The sequence below is a fragment of the Oncorhynchus mykiss genome, chromosome 6, assembly GCF_013265735.2.
Source record: "Oncorhynchus mykiss isolate Arlee chromosome 6, USDA_OmykA_1.1, whole genome shotgun sequence".
In the NCBI taxonomy this organism is placed as follows: domain Eukaryota; kingdom Metazoa; phylum Chordata; class Actinopteri; order Salmoniformes; family Salmonidae; genus Oncorhynchus; species Oncorhynchus mykiss.
The window spans coordinates 21042503-21057595 of NC_048570.1; the positions used below are offsets into that span (position 1 = coordinate 21042503).

The 15093-nt window shown below is 42.0% G+C and overlaps 1 protein-coding gene across 3 annotated transcripts; it reads left to right on the top strand.

The window, feature by feature from the left end:
- The first annotated feature begins 529 nt into the window (after positions 1–529).
- cfap157 (cilia and flagella associated protein 157) lies at positions 530–14045 on the top strand. 3 transcript variants are annotated; one of them, XM_036979591.1, is made up of 13 exons: positions 530–1410; positions 1498–1548; positions 2012–2073; positions 2192–2249; positions 2331–2401; positions 4477–4748; positions 6510–6663; positions 6755–7022; positions 7184–7314; positions 7869–8019; positions 11270–11448; positions 12944–13102; positions 13350–14045. In XM_036979591.1, exons 2-13 carry the CDS (start codon positions 1546–1548, stop codon positions 13483–13485), a joined length of 1644 nt encoding a protein of 547 aa, XP_036835486.1. In that variant the 5' UTR covers positions 530–1410; positions 1498–1545; the 3' UTR covers positions 13486–14045. The 3 variants fall into 3 exon arrangements, with proteins under 3 accessions (XP_036835486.1, XP_036835484.1, XP_021461255.2); XM_036979589.1 differs by having other exon boundaries at positions 532–1410; positions 13345–14045; XM_021605580.2 differs by lacking the exons at positions 530–1410; positions 1498–1548; positions 2012–2073; positions 2192–2249; positions 2331–2401 and adding an exon at positions 3836–4079 and having other exon boundaries at positions 13345–14045.
- Positions 14046–15093: the final 1048 nt, after the last annotated feature.

Here is a 15093-nt window from a genome sequence, read left to right on the forward strand (position 1 = left end):
TTAATTTGAAGAATACATAGAATTTTGAAATGGTTCTCTTTGGCCTTGGGTGGTATAAGGAAAGACAAATATTTTGTTTTTATTTTCTTCATTACAGATAGGCTACATCAAAAAATGTGACAGATATAATTAATTTTTAACTGTTCTGGGAAGAATTCTTTAGAAATAACTTGTCTGACATGTTTATTGTTACATTTCTTATCCCGCAAACAACATCCATCTATGTTTAAGCAGTACAAGACTAGAGAGAATAGCATTTATGATTGTACAATATTGCTTTGTGCGACAAGGAAATCATATTTTATCATAAAATAATTATATCTGAGGATATTACCACTTTCCTCTAAAAGATCTGTAACAGACCAAATATTTTTGTTCATCCTTTCTTCAAAGAATATGGTCTTGTTACCAGGGTAGCCGAGAAGCCCCTGACTGCAGTGTGCAGTTCGGGGCCGGGCTCAATGTGGGCGGAGTCAAGCGCGTTTAACCTGAACCCTTCCCATCTCCAAGGTCACCCAAGTTAAGGTTCACGTCGAAAGTATTAACGTCAACGAAAGCGAATCTTAATCGAGCCTAACCTACATGGATAAAAATATAAACCATGGAAGTGAGACTGTCATTATGCATAATGTACTTTTGTAATATTAATGTTATACCAGTGCAGTGGTATATTTTTATATAACCAACTACCGCACCGATGTTAGCATAGCGTTTAATTAGCACCCATTTTCACTTGAGCTAGCTAAGTAGCAATAGCACCCTTTTGCATGTGAGCTAGCTAATTGCTTACAATGAGGGAATCTTATTTGGACAAATTTGCCTACTTGAGCAGTAAGCCTAGGTTTACATGTACAGTTATGTAATCGATTTGATTGTTGATTTTCTGTGTTTCAATGTATGCCATGTGTTTGGCTGGCTCTAAATATGTATCTTTGATGCTGACGGCCATTCCCTTAGTTACACCTAGTGAGTCTACACATAGTATATACAATAATGAAATCACCTGGTCCCAACATGCATGGCAAGTCAAGAAAAGTAATTGTAACTTGTCCACACTGCAAACTGAAGTTAAATAAGAAAAACTTCAAAACACATTTACGAAGAAAGCCTACACATAGCTTTGAAACAGTGTCCAATGAAATATTTTTGGCATGTGAGTGCATTGATGTGAGAAATGGTGTGTTTGCAGTCAAAAATAAATGTTCTGGTCCAGCAACACCCATAAATGTTGTTTAAAATAGTTTGGCTAATTCAGTTCCAACTGTGTTGAAAACTGTTATGCATGCTGGAGTATTAAAAAGCTGTTGAATTGTACTTTTTCTTTACTTTCACATACACTGTGTTGACAGAAACATTGCTCAGATCTTGTCCCCTGGACCCTGGAGGACTTCTGGTGTGGATGATGTTCAGGTTAGATATTCCTTTAAATGATTCCACTGAACTGTACCATTTGATTGTCATTCCTGTATTGAAAATGGTACCTTGTTCACACCACAGGATCTACCAAAGCAAGGTTTCTCAAACAACTGTGGGGTGTTTGTTGTGATGGTAAGATGCTATTCAGTATATTATATTAGTCCTATATTCTGTTATAACATAGGAAAAGTTAGTAATATTTCTGTGCTTTCAGCAAGCAAAGCACACTATTGTTATTGCTCATACTTTTTCTTGTTTATTATTCCTGACACTTTTTGGGACCTATTTCCTACAGTTTTTACACTACATACACAATTCATACATCAAACTCCTGCAGAGCTGGATGCTGATGTGACATGCTGTGACTTCTTGGGGGGGACATCTTCTACATCCTAAAATATTTTTTTTTGGGGGGGGGGTTTATCATTATTGTTGTTATCAAACTTAACAACCTACTTAACTTACAGTACACTCTGTACATTGCAATGGAAGCACAGTGTGATTTCACTGAGGTATGTATAAATTATGAAATTCTCATCACTAGTGGATATAATGTTTTTTTGGTAAACCCATTCAATTATGTGAATTTTCAAAGGAAAATACGCAGCAAACTAGGCGATGGCGGTGCCTAGTTCTCCTGCAGAACTTTCCCATACAGTAAGTCTTGAACATTACAAAAACTTTTCATTTGCATCCTTAAAATCACTTGTTTCACTGTAGCCAGACTGACCTGAATATATTGAATGTATGTAATGTATGTCATTCACTCACTAAGGTCTGAAGAAGAGAGGTTGAAAGATCGAAAAAGGTGGCAAAAACAAAGCACACTACAGGTAGGAGGTGTCATGATGAGTGGTATAGTCTTAAACCAATGTTTAAAGACTTCAACCCCGGCCCTCTCCAATATATTTCAGGATGATGTTGAAGATGTCCCCCCCCAAGAAGTCACAGCATGTCACATCAGTATACAGCTCTGCAGGATCAGGTACTAGGTAATAAGGCTATTAGCTAAATTAAGGTGCATTCTTGTACACACATCCCAAGAGGTTCCCTTACATTACTTAATGACCACAATCTGTTTTCTTTCTAGACGATACTGAAAACAAAATGCACGGCAAACTGGGAGCTGTAAACTGGGAATGTAGTCTACTGTGTTTAAGGCTTAAGGCATGATGCATGGTGAACTGGGAGCTGTAAACTGGGAATGTAGTCTACTGTGTTTAAGGCTTAAGGCATGATGCATGGTGAATTGGGAGCTGTAAACTGGGTATGTAGTCTACTGTGTTTAAGGCATGATGCATGGCAAGATATAATAGTTGTGATAACTTGTTGAGTAGTTATAGATAAAAACCCTTTAGTAATAGGGGCATTTGTTTGCATGGTGGTATTGTGAAAGTGGGGTGTAATTTGACTTGATCACCCAATGAGGCTCTACTCATATTTATTCTTCCTTTTTCTTCAAGGAATCAGATGTTCTTCAAATTAACACCCTAGAGGCAGCAAGGGAACGACAAAACATTTAAAGGCACCGTTTACCTCCCTAGTGTAGTTTGGATGGGTGGGGAAGACCGCATTACAACCCTTAAAGAACTACGGTTGTATGATGGCCTGGATGAAGAGGAACATATTATCCTCTAGGAACCGTTCATGTTCCAGCTACAGAGAGATTATGAGATGTTCTATGTGGAGGCAGTTGATGTTCTATGTGGAGGCAGTTGACAACAAAAAAATGACTGTCTGCCTCTTTTGAGGAGTAGGAGTGAAGCCATTTTTGAGGAGTGGTCAAACCTTGTTTTTGTCTGCTGTGTTAATTGTTTCAATTGTTAATTGTGTTGTTTAGTAAAGATGACGTAGAAGTCACCCGAGTCTCTGATCTCTGTACTGGAGCTGGTATAACTTCATGTACAAAGCACATTCAGCTTGTCAGTATGTCTGTATGGTATATTCTGTCACCATTCTCATGTGGAAAGTAAATAGCAGTATAAATCAGGATGGGTAGTAACTGTGTGTGTGTGTGTATATGTGTGTGTATATATATATATATATATATATATACACTCAATTAAATAATATAATTGCAAAGTTATAACATTTATCAGCACAATTTTAACAGTACATGACAAGTCTGTTGTTCCCTGCAACAATATCAGTAGCTGGCCTCAAATATAGGATGAAGCAAAAAACGTTACAACACATATGTTGGTACCACTTTATATAATATTTCTTATGATCTTCAAAAATGAAATACGTTTGTATTCAACGTGTGCCTTGCACAAACTTGTGTGTTTGTATTCAGTGTGGGACTGTCAAAACTCAGATGGACCAAAAAAAAGTGGGCGGGGTCAAACGTCGAGCCCGGCCCCGAACTACACACTGCAGTCAGCGAGACTTGGCGCAGACTGACATTCCAATTCAACGGGTCAGCACCTGACGTCATTCTCTTGGTAACAACGTGTGTTGTGGTTGCCGAGTTGTTTAATAGTGCAATCACAACGTTTCATTGCAAATATGCCAAAAAAGAATGGAAAGAAAAGCGGAGATAAATCAACCAAAAAAGAGATCATTGGATTTGGAGACAAAACGTGTTTTGACGACGCATTGTCTGAAAGTGGAAAAGATTTCTACCGGTCGCAGATACGAGACTTGGAGGAACAATTGGAAAAGTGAGAGTTTTCATTGGGTGGTCCGCACAGATCATTTCTATTCATATTTAGGCTAATCTCTCATCCTCTGAATAAGAAATAATGTTGCAAATCAACACGCACTGACACCATCAGATTATTGTTGGAACAATATAACCACATAATGATAAAATAGAACCCATTGCCGTTATGAAAACTGCGGTGCATGTGCGTAAAATTGTCAATCAAACACGAATCAGTTAGGACTAATGCAAATAATTAAAATATGTGTTATTTATAAAATACTGCACATTAACGTTTAAAACAAAATACACCATAATAATATGAAACTAAATCATGAATATGAAACTAAACATTCCAATCAAGTTTCCATGACTGAATCCCACCATCATCCTATTTTCTCACCTCATATTTGCAGATATCAGCACAAATGTGATGAGTTGGAGGTGCAACAGAAGGACTTCTCCTCTCAGTATTTCACCGTTGAGAAGGAGAAGAAAGACATTGTGCTCTACCTGAAGCGCTCGCTGGCCCAGAAGGAGGATGAGCTAACAGACTTGTTGGAGAGACTGGTGGGACTGCAGCAGGCCAAGGAAGCTGAGAAGGACTCCTTTGAGCTGCAGCTCAGTCAACTTCGCCAAGAGTTCCAGGAGAACAAGGACAAGCTCACCTCAGAGAACATGGTCCTTGGTAAGATACTAAGAACCTCGACACCATAACATTCCATCCACATGATCCACCACCAGACTTTTATTTAAAACCAGCTCTAAAATGTCTGATCAAACTTTGATCATTTACAGTTGAAGTTGGAAGTTTACATACACCTTAGCCAAATACATTTAAACTCAGTTTTTCACAATTCCTGACATTTAATCCTAGTAAAAAATCCCTGTCCTAGGTCAGTTAGGATCACCACTTTATTTTAAGAATGTGAAATGTCAGAATAATAGTAGAGAGAATGATTTATTTCAGCTTTTATTTCTTTCATCACATTCCCACATTCCAAGTTTACATACACTCAATTAGTATTTGGTAGCATTGCCTTTAAATTGTTTAACTTGGGTCAAACGTTTCGGGTAGCCTTCCACAAGCTTCCCACAATAAGTTGGGTGAATTTTGGCCCATTCCTCCTGACAGAGCTGGTGTAACAGAATCAGGTTTGTAGGCCTCCTTGCTCACACACACTTTTTCAGTTCTGCCCACACATTTTCTATAGGATCGAGGTCAGTGCTTTGTGATGGCCACTCCAATACCTTGACTTTGTTGTCCTTAAGCCATTTTTCTACAACTTTGGAAGTATGCTTGGGGTTATTGTCCATTTGGAAGACCCATTTGCGACCAAGCTTTAACTTCCTGACTGATGTCTTGAGATGTTGCTTCAATATATCCTCATACTTTTCCTTTCCTCATGATGCCATCTATTTTGTGAAGTGCACCAGTCTCTCCTACAGCAAAGCACCCCCACAACATGATGCTGCCACCCCCGTGCTTCACGGTTGGGATGTTGTTCTTCGGCTTGCAAGCATCCCCCCTTTTCCTCCGAACATAAAGATGGTCATTATGGCCAAACAGTTCTATTTTTGTTTCATTAGACCAGAGGACATTTCTCCAAAAAGTACAATATTTGTCCCCATGTGCAGTTACAAACTGTAGTCTGGCTTTTTTATGGCGGTTTTGGAGCAGTGGCTTCTTCCTTGCTGAGCGGTCTATTAGGCTATGTCGATATAGGACTCATTTTATTGTGGATATAGATACTTTTGTACCTGTTTCCTCCAGCATCTTCACATGGTCCTTTGCTGTTGTCCTGGGATGGATTTGCACTTTTCGCATCAAAGTACGTTCATCTCTAGGAGACAGAACGCGTCTTCTTCCTGAGCGGTATGACGGCTGCGTGGTCCCACGGTGTTTATACTTGTGTACTATTGTTTGTACAGATAAACGTGGTACCTTCAGGTGTTTGGAAATTGCTCCCAAGGATGAACCAGACTTGTGGAGGTCTACAATTTTTTTGTTGTTGATTTTCCCATGATGTCAAGCAAAGAGGCAATGATTTTGAAGGTTGGCCTTGAAATACATCCACAGGTACACCTCCAATTGACTCAAATTATGTCAATTAGCCTATTATATGCTTCTAAAGCCGTGACATAATTTTCTGTAATTTTCCAAGCTATTTAAAGACACAGTCAACTTAGTGTATGTAAACTTCTGACCTACTGGAATTGTGATAAAGTGAATTATAAGTGAAATAATCTGTCCGTAAACAATTGTTGGAAAAATTACTTGTGTCATGCACAAAGTAGATGTCTTAACCGACTTGCCAAAACTATAGTTTGTTAACAAGGAAATTTGTGGAGTGGATTGAAAAACAAGTTTTAATGACTCCAATCTAAGTGTATGTAAACTTCCCACTTCAACTGTAATTGTATTACTCCTATCTCCATCCCCATGCAGCGGGTAAGCTAGCAGCTCTCGAGGAGTTCCGTGTACAAAAGGAGGAGCTGATGGCCCACTTGGAAGGCCTGGAGGAGCAGCTTGGGAAGCAGAGACAGGAGCACCACACAGTCATCTACAGCCTGGAGAGGAAGGCTGTGCTGGACAATGACAGGTCAATGCCATTATTTAAGAAGCCATTTGTACACTGTATGATCTGGTCATGAGCTCCTGCTCATGCTGTCCTCCCTCCCTGCCCGCTCTAGACTAAAGAAGGAGATGCAGCAGCACGTGGCGGCGGTGGCAGCCGAGTTTCGGCGCGTGTCGGACAGGAAGATGCCAGAGACGACCATGAGGGCCATCCACGAGAATGTGTCTGTGACGGCCCAGCTTAGTCAGCTGTCAGACAAGAGCAAGCAGCTGCTGGAGGAGAACGAGGATCTGAGGGATAAAGAGAAGCATATTCGCAGAGAGATGGAGGTCCTGGAGCCCTTGTTCAACAAGATGACCCGTAAGAGCCTCAGCAACCAGAAGGTACTGGGGAGGGATAAGGGGTGAGAGCGATGATTGTCAGCTTGCATGATTTTGGTGTATCAACAGCTCCACATGATAATGACAGGACCTGTCTGAAGCCTGATTTGATTGCTGACAGGTTACCCTGCTCTTCCTCTCTGCTCCTCTTCTCTTTTCATCAGGTGATCCATCAGCTCACAGAGAAGTGTAAGCAGATGCAGGCTGAGTTGGAGGAGTATGCTAGGGCTCAAGAGGAGCATCAACAACTGCAGAAGGATCATGTTGTACTGCTGGCAGAGATGCATGCCCTAAGGTCTGATGTTTCCATTCAGATTTCAAAAATACTCCAGAGTTCCTGTTTTGTACATCAGGGGTCCACAATTCTGGTCCTGGTAAACCGCAGTGTCTGCTGGTTTTGTTCCTTGTCATTCAGTGACTGTTCTCTGAGCAGTCAGTGTAATTTACTGATCAATGCCTTGGAGAAACCAAAACCAGCAGGACTGCGGCCCTGTACATGATTTAATTAGTATTTTGCCTGGCTAACTGACATTAATGTGTAACAATGATACAGTATATCTTATTCATGTCAGACAAAGAAATAATAATTCATTCAGCCTGTGACTGTGACATTTAAATGTCAGGTGCTCCCCTAGTCAGTTTATTGTTACACAAAGGCCTCAAATGCCAGCGACGAGTGAGATTAACAGTCAAACTAATTCTCACAAAATCTATTGAATTTCAATGGAACTGCATGCATGGAACTTCCTGAAAAGTATTATTCCTGTCTTTTGTATTTTGTTTTTAACCCAATTGATATTGAAGAACTGAATTAGTAATTAACCCCAACCTTCTGGTTTGTTCCTACAGGCAGGTGCAGGCCTCTCTGTTGGAGGAGACAGGGAGGAACTGTGCCGAGGCAAACAGGCTGGGGAGAGCGCTGGAGGAGGAGAGGGACGTGAGAGGACAACTGGAGACCATCCTACAGGCGGCTGCATTCGCCCTGAAACAGGCCCTCATGGTAAAGAAGTGCTAGGAATCAAAATCATAGCAGTGTAAACCAAAGGCGGTCGGTGCCGTTTAACACGAGCTTCCTATGTTTTGTATTGAAGTCAATGTACCCAGAGGAGGACTGAAACTAGGTGTTCTCCGGCTACACCATGGTGCTGTCCTACAGAGTGCTGCTGAGGCTACTATAGACCATTACAAAACAGTGTGTTTTAATCAATTATTTGGTGTCATGTGTGACAAGATGGCGGCAGAGAACAAGGCTGACGTTTTACGTATTCCTAACCAGTTGTGGTTTTTTGTTTGTTTCTTAGCGTTGTTTGTAACTTATTTTGTACATAATGTTGCTGCTACCGTCTCTTATGACCGAAAATAACTCCTGGACTTTAGAACTGTGATTACTCACCACGGACTGGCAGAATCCTTTAATTAATTTAACAAGTCCGAGGAGCCCGACGTGAATGATATACTGCTTTCCTGGGAACAGGCCCAGATCCCCATAATTTGCGTGAAGAGAAGGTGGAGAAAAAGGGGCCAGAGGCCAGGCTGCCTTCTGAGAAGTGATAGGCGATCGAATAAACCCCCACTTCCTTCCATTCTACTATTTGATGACCTACGCAGAAGATTAAGCTATCAGTGGGACATTCAAAACTGTAATATCTTATGCTTCACGGAGTTGTGGCTGAACGACAACATTATCAACATACAGCTGGCTAGTTATACGCTGTATCGGCAGGACAGAACAGCGGCGTCTGGTAAGACAAGGGGCATCGGACTATGTATTTTTGTAAATAACAGCTGGTGTACGATATCTAAAGTGTTGAAGTTTTGCTCACCTGAGGTAGAGTATCTCATGATAAGCTGTAGACCACACTATCTAACTAGAGAGTTTTCATTTGTATTTTTTACATACCACCACAGACTGATGCAAGCACTAAGACCGCACTGAATGAGCTGTATTCCGCCAAGCAAACAGGAAAACGCTCAACCAGAGGCGGCACACCTAATAGCCGGGGGCTTTAATGCAGGGAAACTTAAATCTGTCTTACCAAATTTCTATCAGCATGTTAAATGGGCAACCAGAGGGAAAACAACTCTGGACCACCTTTACTCCACACACAGAGACGCATACAAAGCTCTCCCTCACCCTCCATTTGGTTTATCTGACCGTAATTCTATCCTCCTGATTCTTGCTTACAAGCAAAAATTAAAGCAGGAAGCACCAGTGACTCAATCAATAAAAAAGTGGTCAGATGAAGCAGATTAAAGCTACAGGACTGTTTTGCTAGGATAGACTGGAACATGTTCCGGGATTCCTCCAATGGCATTGAGGAGTACACCACATCAGTCATTTGCTTCATCAATAAGTGCATCGATGACGTCGTCCCCACAGTGACCGTACCCCCCAACCAGAAGCCATGGATTACAGGCAACATCCGCACTGAGCTAAAGGCTAGAGCTGCCGCTTTCAAGGAGCGGGACTCTAACCCGGAAGCTGATAAGAAATCCCGCTATGTCCTCCGACGAACCATCAAACAAGCAAAGTGTCAATACAGGACTAAGATCAAATCGTACTACACTGGCTCTGACGCTTGTTGGATGTGTCAGGGCTTGCAAACTATTACAGACTACAAAGGGAAGCACAGCCGAGGGCTGCCCAGTGACACCAGCCTACCAGATGAGCTAAACTACTTCTATGCTTGATTCGAAGCAAATAACACTGAAACATGCATGAGAGCACCAGCTGTTCCAGAAGACTGTGTGATCACCAAAGGCGGTCGGAATGTTGACCTGTTTAAAAGTTTACATTGGCTGGGGCGGAGGGGGGGGGGGGGTCCAGGTGGTAAGGGTAGGATCCAGGTGGTAAGGGTAGGTAACAACACATCCGCTACATTGATCCTCAACACAGGGGCCCCTCAGGGGTACGTGCTCAGTCCCCTGCTGTACTCCCTGTTCACTCATGACTGCACTGCCAGGCACGACTCCAACACCATCATTAAGTTTGCCGATGACACAACAGTGGTAGGCCTGATCAATGACGAGACAGCCTATAGGGAGGAGGTCAGAGACCTGGCCGTGTGGTGCCAGGACAACAACCTTTCCCTCAACATGATCGAGACAAAGGAGATGATTGTGGACTACAGGAAAAAGAAGACCAAGCACACCCCCATTCTCATCGACGGGGCTGTAGTGGAGCAGGTTGAGAGCTTGAAGGTCATTGGTGTCCACATCACCAACAAACTAACATGGTCCAAGCACACCAAGACAGTCGTGAGGAGGGCATGACAAAACCTATTACCCTTCAGGAGACTGAAACGATTTGGCATGGGTCCTCAGATCCTCAAAAGGTTTTACAGCTGCACCATCAAGAGCATCCTGAGTAGCTGCATCACTGCCTGGCATAGAAACTGCTCGGCCTCCAAGCTTCAGAGGAAGGCCCTAAAAATTCTCTAAAAAGACTCCAGCCACCCTAGTCATAGACTGTTCTCTCTGCTACTGCATAGCAAGCGGTACCGGAACGCCAAGTCTAGGTCCAAGAGGCTTCTAAACAGCTCCTGGGTAGCCATTTGATGAGATGTTCATCTGATCAAATGGCTACCCAGACTATTTGCATTGCTCCCCCCCCCCCCTTTTTACACCGCTGATACTCTCTGTTGTTATCATCTATGCATAATCCATTTAATAACTCTACCTACATGTACATATTACCTCAACTAACCGGTGCCCCTGCACATTGACTCTGTACCGGTACCCCCCTCTGTATATAGTCTCGCTATTGTTATTTTACTGCTGCTCTTTAATTACTTGTTACTTTTATTTCTTATGCTTATTCATACTATTTTTTTAAACTGTATTGTTGGTTAGGGGCTCGTAAGTAAGCATTTCCCTGTAAGGTTTACACCTGTTGTATTTGGCGCATGGGACTAATACGATTTGATCTAAAAAGGACTTAACTTATTTTTTCAATTGAGATTTTTTCTAAAATTCACTGAGGATGGTTCTCCCCTTCCTCCACTGGTGTAAACATTGCATGCGTGTAGATAGTCTTCTATGTATTATAAACTGTTTCCTGAAGCAATTATTGTGTCATTACATTGTAGTTATGAGTCAGAATGTTGTTACTTTAGTTATAAACACGTGTGTAAAATGTTTCCACATTGAGATGAGTAATTAACACTTGTGGTTAGATTTACCTCGCATTTGCTCACCAGTTGGAAATGTGATTAGTAGCACTAACGTAACTCCTTCGCCTATCCTAACAGGAGGTGCCTAAAGAGGAGGACTCTGAGGTGAAGACTCTGGTGCGGAGGAACCAAATGATGCAGAAGCTGTTGGCTGTGTTGGACAGTGCTGCTCTGTTGGGGAAAGGGCCTGCCATGAAGGACTTCATCCCAGAGGGAGACTCCCTCCACGAGCTCAAGACCGGCCCTGGCCCAGGAAGGTACTGGAGGCTGCCTACGTACTGCCTTCCTCTCATCTAATGCTAGTGTAGCAGATGTGAGCTAGTGCACTAGTAACCATTGTGCAGGTTTACTCTGTACATTAGCACAGTCTTGGAGAAAGCTGTCAATACAGAACTACAGCAACATAATTATTCTATAACAATTACTGTTTATTTTTTTTATGTTGCAAGAGTTAGTACATTGTTGCCATATGGTATGATTATCAAGAAGCTCAAGATTCACTACATGGTCAACATCATCCAACATCACATTCCAAAATAATGGGCATTAATATGGAGTTGGTCCCCACTTTGCTACTATATCAGCCTCCACTCTTCTGGGAAGGCTTTCCACTAGATGTTGGAACATTACTGCCGGGACTTGCTTCCATTCAGCCACAAGAACATTAGTGAGGTCGGGCACAGATGTTAGGCTCGCAGTCGGCACTCCAATTCATCCCTAAGGTGTTCAATTCGATGGGATTGAGGTCAGGGCTCTGTGCAGGCCAGTCAAGTTTTTGCACACCGATCTCGACAAACCATTTCTGTATGGAGCCCGCTTGTCCACGGGGGCATTGTCATGCTGAAACAGGAAAGGGCCTTCCTCAAACTATTGCCACAAAGCACAGAATGGTCTAGAATGTCATTGTATGATGGCGTTAAGATTTCCCTTCACTGGAACTAAAGGTCCCAAACCATGAAAAACAACCCCATACCATTATTCCTCCTCCCCCAAACTTTACATTTGGCACTATGCATTCGGGTAGGTAGTGTTCTCCTGGCATCTGCCAAACCCAGATTCGTCCATCGGTCTGCCAGATGGTGAAGCGCGATTCATCACTCCAGAGAATGCGTTTCCACTGCTCCAGAGTCTATTGTCGGCGAGCTTTACACCACTCCACCCAACGTTTGTCATTGCACATGGTGATCGTAGGCTTGTGTCCAGCTGCTCGGCTATGGAAACCCATTTCATGAAGCTCCCGACGAACAGTTCTTGTGCTGACATTGCTTCCAGAGGCAGTTTGGAACTCGGTAGTGAGTGTTGCAACCGAGGACAGACAATTTTAAGCGGTCCGCGCTTCAGCACTCAGCAGTCCTGTTCTGTGAGCTTATGTGGCCTACCACTTCACGGCTGAGCTGTTGTTGTGCCTAGACATTTCCACTTCACAATAACAGCAGTTAGTGTTGACCAGAGCAGCTCTAGCAGGGCAGAAATTTGTTGAACTGACTTGTTGGAAAGGTGACATCCTATGACGGTACCACATTGAAAGTCACTGAGCTCTTCAGTAAGGCCATGCAACTGCCAATGTTTGTCTATGGAGTTTGCAAGGCATGTGCTTGATTTTATACACCTGTCAGCAACGGTTGTGGCTAAAATAGCCAAATCCACCAATTTTGGAAAAGTGTCCACATACTTTTGTATATATAGTGTATTTCTCTAGCTCACTATGTTTCTTAAATGACATGCATACTTGTCTCCTACACCCTCCTCCAGATCATCAGGGCTTCTTGGTCCTCTTCTCAAGGACACCACCCAGCTGTCTCACTTCAAGACAGGAGACCTGGGCCTTGTACCGCGACGGACACACAACTACAACAACATCCTGTCCAAGATGGGACCCCTCTCCAAGAGCACCCGCCTTCAACTGCACAGGTGATTGAGCTGCATTTTATGCTTGCCAAAAATACTCTTAGATTAGGAAATGCAATGTCATCAGTGTATATATTAATACATATTGTAACTTAGTTACAGTAGATAATGTTTTTATTGTGGGGAATGTTTTTATTTAATTAAATGGTCAGAGGGATGTTTTATGTTAAGTGGATTTTTTAAATGTAAACATGTAAACCGATTTGTGTCAATGTATTGGTGACCGTAGTGCCTCTGTTTGTCAGGAAAGTCTCACCACCCCAGAAGAGGACCAGCCCATCCAAACCCTCTGGTCCAGAGAGCCTGGCTCCTCCACTCAGGGACCCTCCCAGAGGGAGCCTGCTTTCCCCCCACAGGCCCTCTCCAACCAGGGGCAGCGCCGCTGAACCCATCCTCAGATAGGCAGGACTGGGACTGGGATTTAAACCCCTTTTAATGGGACATTTCAACAAAAAATAAATGTTGCTACATGGTTATGCTCACTTTTTGGAATGACATGACTAATTCTGTTTCTTTTCCAACCACTAGGTGGCAGGAGCAACTCTTAGAATATGTTGTACTGAAGCAGACAAAGACCAGACACAATAATTTTATCTCTAGAAATCTAATAAAGGCTCTGTTATTTTGTGTTATGATTTAGGTCAAATTTATTTGGAGACTAAAACCAAACAATAAACATTAGAAATGTATACTCAAAATAAGAAAGGTGATATTGTAACAAAGCCAATTGTCCATCTACTAAATCCAGTATGTAGTTCATGAAGTAATAAACAGAGGAAAATACTTTTAAAATGCTGATCTTTATAAGGTGATTTTACAAGGTTCAATGGTTGTTATGAGGACAGAATGTGGGCTGTTGTACTGTACATCTTTTACATTAAGTGAAGTCTGGTGTTTGACATTGTCAAAGTCTCTATAATGCAAATAAACACAAAGTCTATGAGGACATCTGGTTTATCAAATTAAAATGGGCCCATCACTGCATTACCATCTGCCTTTTGAGATGTAAGCTTGTTAATTTATTAGGGTTACATTTTCACTGCACACCATGTACACTATACCTATCAAATCATTTTTAGACCTTCATTTTTAGACCAAGTTCCAAGGGTGTTAGAAACATATGATCATAGAGAGGATATTCCCCATGGAATATATATTTTAATAATGAGACAATGGCAATCTCACAGACCTTTATTGTAGAGCTGACATGACGTCCTGATTTTATGCATTGACGTATTGATTAAATCCTGATCTTCTTGTTCTCTAAACTCTTTGTCTTTGTATCCCTTTCTGATGGAGGCAACGTTTTTTTTTAAGTGACTCTATGGGACCCCAGGCACAATGGTGCTTGTGTTTCAACAGCAGCAATGTTTACATCTTTGTCATATGAAAGCTCTGTGACTAGATGCATGTGAATAAGGGAATGTGGATGGGGACATTTCTTAGATATCTTTTTGTGAGCTCATTGCAAACATTTTACCCTGTAAATTTTACCCTGTAAATGTGCAGCTGTATCATATATCTTTTTCATAATTCAACGTGCTTTCATGATGTCTTTACCTGTCAAAGCTAGGTAAAAATATCTCTCCCTAAATCAGTGTCTCATTTGTAGGGACATATAATTTGATGGGTCATGAGAAGACATCACAGGCAGTAACTCTTTTTAATTGGTGTGATTTATCACCTTCCTCTGCAGTAATTCCCAGGTGAACATACCTGTCTTCTCAGCCCTGATAAAATGATTTATTTCTTGGGCCAGTGAGGTTTTGAGAATGTAGATCTTTCCTTGCTGGATCCACACAATGTTTTGTCCCAGGCCGGGCTATCAAAATGGTTCCTGCCTCATTTTGCTGCTTGGAACCACCTAGGTGCAGCTAGAGCTTAAAGGAAAACAAAAGGTTTGTATGAGCCGACCAATGTCCTCTTTTATTTCCCTTCAACAGCAGACAGATGGACCTCTCAGTTCCTTTTAAAAGGCAGTCCGGCTGGATCTG